This window comes from Sebastes umbrosus, chromosome 21 (assembly GCF_015220745.1).
Source record: "Sebastes umbrosus isolate fSebUmb1 chromosome 21, fSebUmb1.pri, whole genome shotgun sequence".
Taxonomy (NCBI): Eukaryota; Metazoa; Chordata; class Actinopteri; order Perciformes; family Sebastidae; genus Sebastes; species Sebastes umbrosus.
The window spans coordinates 20,520,216-20,526,805 of NC_051289.1; the positions used below are offsets into that span (position 1 = coordinate 20,520,216).

At 43.1% G+C, this 6,590-nt stretch overlaps 1 protein-coding gene across 5 annotated transcripts in view; it reads left to right on the forward strand.

The window, feature by feature from the left end:
* Positions 1-6,590, forward strand: part of LOC119480373 (matrix metalloproteinase-16-like) — a 167,393-nt gene that overhangs the window by 152,752 nt on the left and 8,051 nt on the right. For all 5 annotated transcript variants that reach the window (XM_037756529.1, XM_037756527.1, XM_037756528.1 and 2 more), the window contains 2 exons: positions 2,946-3,096; positions 4,109-4,224. In XM_037756529.1, the coding sequence (XP_037612457.1) occupies positions 2,946-3,096; positions 4,109-4,224 (267 nt within the window). The remainder of the gene's footprint in view (positions 1-2,945; positions 3,097-4,108; positions 4,225-6,590) is intronic.

The window sequence follows — 6,590 nt, forward strand, 5'->3', positions numbered from 1 at the left end:
TTTTAGATTAAAGCCAATAATAAGCCGGGCCAATGTGTCTGCTGATATTTGCTTATTACACATACATCAGTATTGGCGTGTGCACATTATGAGACGGAACAAGAACTTTCAGCACAGACATGCCAAATATAGATTTCAGGTAAGTTTGCAAACAATGTCAGTGTTACATAATTGCCCTCCAGAGAGCAGATACAGTGACAGTTACTGTTGGACACACATTCAGTGGCAGATTTACCACTGAAAATACTTGATTCATTTAAAGAGGACCTATTATGCTTTTGTGCTTTTTTCCCTTTCCTTTAGTGTTTTCTATAGTTTATTGTGCATGTAAAAGGTCTGTAAAGTTACAAAGCTTAAGGTCCAGGCCAAAGGGAGTTCCTCTCCCTAATAGAAACACTGCTCCAGAACTGCCTGAAACGCCTTGCTTGAAGTCCCGCCTTTTCTTCCGTAACGTGGCGATGTCACAATGTAACACACTTGCTTATTGCACGGCTTTGTTGAATATTGGATGCTGATTGGTTTATCGCGGCGTTCTACGGTCTGTGATTTCTTTAAAGCAGACCGTTGCTATGTATAACAGACCGTTGCTATGGACGCAGTTCTGATGTCGGACTATGGCGGACCGTTTTCGTGTCAAATTATTGATTTCTTAAGTAAGTAGCCGTGTAATAAGCGGGATTCACAACAATGACCCGCTAGCTGTACATTATCCCTTACATAATACCTGCCTAGCGGCTAGTTTGGCACGCCCTCAAACCAAGCTGGTCAGAGCGAAGCTGGAGTGGAGTCCGAAGAGTTTGGTTCGGTTGACCAATCACAGAAGAGCGTTTCAGACACATTTGAGATAAAATAAAGTGTTTTTTGAGCATTAAAGCATGTAAACAACTGGCACCATGTTTTGATAGGTCCTCTTTAAAGAAATAGTTTTCGAAACAACAGGTCTCTGATTTCAGACAGAGGTAAACAAAGGCAGGCTTCCCGTTTCTAGCCGAGGACTGTGAATTCTGTCGGCTGAAATGACGACTGAAGCTAGCAGAGTTTTTCAGCTGTAGCTAGCAAGTATGACGTTTCCAACCCCATAGACGGAGGAGTGGAGAAATTTAAAGTCTGGCTGGCGGGCCGGATCTTTGATGAAGTATGTGGACAAGGTTGGAGTATGTTGAGGAACTTCTGATTAGGTGACTTTACAGGAACATACCAGAATGTACAGTATGTCACACATTTCTACACACATTCCTCGCATTTGATGGATACCAGCCCAACTGTTTAGCGTCAAACTGGACACCTTTTACAAATCAGGAACAAAAGATTTAGGTCAGATACACAAAACCGTGGAAAAGTTAAGCAATCTCTCCTCAGGGGTCACATTGGAAATTATGATGCGTTTATGATTGTACATAATAATTTCAGTACACATGTGTGATTCATTTGGCGGTACAGTGTGTGTTTGTGTGTGGCCTGTGTAAGGAGGAATGGTCTCTTTCTGGAACAAATCTTCATCCTATATAACACTCTTCATACAGTGTTGAGGGCAAGCAGGGGATTAGTCATTACACTGAAGCAGATGCCAGAGCTGCCACTACATCAAAGCAGCCCTCGCAGCTCTGAAGATGGAGCCAGACTTTTATGTGGGGGGCTATGCAAGTCGACACCAATTTTATAAAAAAAAGAAAGAAAGAAAGAAAGGAGAATCCCATTAAATGTAGGACAGACAGAGAAGGGATTTTTTTTTGTGAATCAAGTTTTTGGGGATGGGAGACTATCAATCTCAGGGTGTGGTGTGTTTGTGTGTGGGTGTCCGGGCCAGAGGAAGTGTGACCCAGAATGAGTGGAGCGCTGTAAGAGAAAGAGGTGAAATGACAGGAATTTCCTTTCCAAGAAGAGGCCACTACAGGTCTCTCCTTCTCCACTTAACATTCAGCCAACGCTCTGTCCTACCTTTCCCTCTATAAATCTCCCCTTTCTTCACCTCGGCCGTGTAGTGCGAACACTTCTCGAAGGCTAAATGTCAGACGTGCAGCCTTTTGTGAAGCAAGAGAACAGGCGCTGGGATCATGTCTGCTTTATTTCACACCCATTTCCTGTATTTGTTAAAGAAAATTGTACGGGTCATCTTTAGAGCTGACCTTGCAAAAGGCCGTCAGGTTTATCTACCGTTCAAGTAGAGTAAAACGTGTGTGTATGTGTGTGTGTGTGAGACATGATTCTGCAAAGACTGACAGGCCTAAATTTTTCCTATCCTTCGTTTTTCCCCATTCTCTACCTTCGTCATTCCACCTCTTTCTTTTTTGTCTCTTGCAACATGCTATTCTTCCACTCGCCCCCCCTCACTTCCTCCTGATACACCCTACACCTCCACTAGTGATGGAGAAAAGCACTTCCTGGGGTCACGCTGTTGTCAAAAACGTGCTGTTTAACCTACTTACTCATCAGGAAGGAGGATTTAAAGAGAAAGAAGAACATACAGAAAAAACTCACGAAATAAAACCCACATTTACATGTTTTTTTAAATTGTTACAGTCCTCCCAAAAATATCCGAAAGTTCAGGTATTTATTTGTCTCCTTGGGGTTCGTAAACTTATTAAAAAAGGTTTTAATGTGACTCTTCGGTCGCCAATTTCCCCACAAGGGTCGTTGCTGTTTCTTTTATCTCAAGCCGAGCAGTTACCGGCTCAGTTTGCCAGCGCTGAAAAGTTTCCAGAGTACCTCTAAGCAAGGGCAAGGAGAACTTGTCACCATGTCTGTGTCCTATTTTAAATTAGGGAAACATCAACATCAAATACAGTAATACAAGGCAACAGGTTATTGCCTGCTATTTGTTACAAGGCTTGTATCTGTCCTTGTAAATCTGCCCTTCTCGCGTGTTGCTCCTGGAGGGCAAACCCAGCTGTTGCTTGTCCTTCTTCTTCTAATTTATTTCTCCCTGTGTTTTTCTTGATGTGCAGGGAAGCAGTTCTGGGTGTTTAAGGACACGGTGCTGCAGACTGGATACCCCAAGGACATCGCCCAGTTCGGCCACGGCATGCCGGCCCAGAGCATCGAGACCGCTGTGTGGTGGGAGGACGTGGCCAAGACCTATTTCTTTAAAGGAGACAGGTGGGGCGCTAATGGAGGAAGAATGCTGTTTTTATAAACAATAAGGAACCTTTAAAAAGCATCCAAGTATTCAGAAATTTAGCAGCTGCAAGTCCCTTGAAACTGCAACAAGAAGGTCGCTGCATAACTTAGTATTGCACTTCTATAAAGTTGGGACTTGTGAGAGACAGATTAAAAAAAGAACGGTCTGACATGTCACCTGATTAGACTGTTATAAAGCCATTAATTATGTAATTAATTGGTCACTATAAGCACCATAGATGTGGGTCATTATGGGCCTACTACGCCCAATAGTAGATATTATCATCGATTCACATGGTAGATCACCGAAAGAAGGTATAAAGGAACACGACAGCGATCTCTACAACCGCAGTGATTATTATGACAGGAGCAGAAGTGGAAGTCATGTGCTGTAGTATAGACTGCGTGAAACCCCATATGGGGTCAGGGTGATGGACCCCGTGTGGAACCAACAACGTGTTTTTGTGTTCCAAGCCAAAACACAATATGAGTTTTTGTTGTTTTTTTGTTGCCTAAACCTAAAAACGTTGTAGTTTTGTTGCCTAAACCTAAAAACTTTATAGTTTTGTTGCCAAAACCCAAGTGTTTTTGTTGCTTAAACCCAAGGGTTTTTGTTGCCTAAACCTAAAGAAGTTGTAGTTTTGTTGCCTAAACCTAAAGAAGCGTTTTTGTTTGTGTTCAAAACGCAACATTTCATTCATTTTTACAACGCGTTAGAACGTGTTGCTTTTAACATTTGCTTTCACTTTTACAATGTAGTAGGTGTAGTATGCCCTTAATGACCCACATACTGTGTGTGGTGCTTATTGCAACCAATAACACCTATTTAATGGTCTGATAACAGCCAAATCGAGTGTACATGTGGTATTAAGATACAAGATATGAAACGAAACACCATCTGTTGTCAAGTCAACCTATTTACTTAAGCTGCATTCACAGACACACAGTATCTGCTTTGTCTTCCTGCCGCTCATCATTTGTTCCTGTTCAGGTACTGGCGTTACAATGAGGAAATGAGGACCATGGACCCTGGCTATCCCAAGCCTGTCACAATTTGGAGAGGTGTGCCTGATTCGCCACAGGGGGCCTTCGTCGACAAAGCCAATGGTACGAGTTGTCCTGCCCGATACTCTGATTTGGCAATAACAGCGCTGTTCATGTGCCAGGCAGCATTGATTTCAGCTGGTCACTGGCACACGCTGTGCGGGAGGTAAACCAGGGCTGCATTGATTGAAATTTGCCCCAGTTATTATACTGAGTCTTAGCGGGTGGCACGCTTCCATACATGCAATATCAGGGGAAGCAGACTGATAGATTGTTTGTGTATAGCAAATGAAAGATGAAAAGAGGTCAGTTTTGAATTGTTTCAACCAGCAGAATGTTCCATAATCAGTCCATCCTGCTCAGTGTGCCATAAGACCCAGTTGGAGCGGGATTGTGGAAAGCAGAAAGGACAAGACCACCGCTGGGCGCTCATTCCGGTTTAAGCCAGTTGGCCCTCGCCAAGGGGTGGGGAGGCGGGATTCAGAAGTCTCAAAGAGCTCACCCATAGGCCAGTCAGATGGTGTGAAGAGGGAGAAAGCTTTTCCCATTGGATGTATCGTGCCAGGTGGGTTCGGGCCTGGTTCTTGGCATTGCCTGGGTTGGAAAAAGCAGGGCAGGTGGTGCTGAACGCTCAGGCCATCTGTTCCGCGCATCCGCTGCCAGATCTGTAGCCGGGCGTGTCTGCCGGTGAGGCCAGGTGGAGCGGGCATCAATCGGAGCATGAAGGGTGGATTGATATCCAAGGGGATGATGGGTGTTCGCGTGTATTTCCGCCCGGTATATGTGTCGACCTGCGTTTATTTGGCGGGGCTAGCTGTTTGCAGACAAGTGTGTCAAGTGGCACGCTCATAACATTGACCCAGATAACCGGGCTTAATTGAGTCTGCTGCCGATGATAGTGTGTGTGAGGCAACACGTTTCCGAGTAGGAGCCCCAGGGCGACGTTGACCTGGCTCTAACCCACCGTAGCCCAGGCTGCCTCACCTCTCATCCTCCCTCCACCTCTCTCTCTCTCTCTCCCTCTCTCTCTCTCTCCCTCTCTCTTAATATTCATACTGTGTGTTTGTGCTCATCTATCTGTTGCTTCATCTGGATCCCTCAGTCTCTGAATAACTTCCCTTTTCACTTCATTTGTGTTAAATGTAGGAGAAAAGTGTGGCAGGAGCGGCTGCCAGATTGGAAAGGGGGAAAAAAGAAAATATCCCATTACATTTCTTCAGCTAAACACAATACTCAGATGAACTCTAAATGAGAGTTTGAACGGCGTTGTGTGTAGATTGGCTTGCGTTTCGTTGCCGACACAACCGCATGTTGCTCAGACTGTAACCGGTCTGGTTTTGAGGACCGAGCTGGGACTCTTCATGAAAGGAAGACTTGTGTGTGTTTCTTTTAAAGCAGTTGAATTAAATTAATGGAATATTTTTATATTTTGTGGAAATATGCTTATTGGCTTTCTTGCCAGGAGTTAGATGAGAAGATTGATACCACAACGCTTTGGGCTAGGAGGCAATTAGCTTAGCTTAGCATAAAGACTGGGAGCAGGGGGAAACGGCTAACATGACTCACTCCACTGTTTAAAACAAATTGCCAAATCTAAAGCTCACTAATTAACAACTTGAATCTCATTTGTGTAATCTGTACAAAAACAAAATGAAAGAGATACGTGTTAATATGTGAGATATCTGGAGACGGAGCCATGCTAACTACTTCCCCCTGCCTCCATATTAACAGATGACTCTGGACTAAAACCTAAACACATTATTATTATTTCTTTTTTTACAGATATAGAAAACTGAATGGATAAAATTTACAGATGAACAATAATTACAGTTGCATCCTATAAACACTCAAAAATCTGTTTTTGTCTCACAAACTCGTACAAGAAGATGTGCAAAGGGACTACACAGATTCAACTAGTTTTTGATTTTATGTTCTTTCCTCCCAAGATTAATATTTTAAAGCTTCATCCTGCTCTTCTTCACTTCCTCTCCAGAAAACATCTTCACTTAACAAGTGATTTAAGAAGCCCTGGCTTTTACAATCGAGCCATTCTGTGTCAAATCAGATAGAGGTTTTTGTTTATATTTTATATTTTATTCCGACTTTATGTGTATGCTTTTTGACATAAAAAAAAGTGCAATGTTTTTTGACCCTGTGAATGTTGACATTTTCGCCCCCTAAAGAAAATCAGTTTTAAGCAGAAAGCCATTTTTAGCATTCAATATCTTCAGAAATAAAACTCCTAAGTCATGAAACTTGGTAGGGACACAGACTAATCAGTGTACAACAGATCCAAATGATTGAAAGGCACAGGCAGATGGCATATTTTTCATTACTGGCCCTTGAAATTGGGAACAAAAGGGCTAAATGGGTGGTTTTGGGGCCCCAGGCCATCCCCCAAATATACAGTACAAATGGACTTTTACATA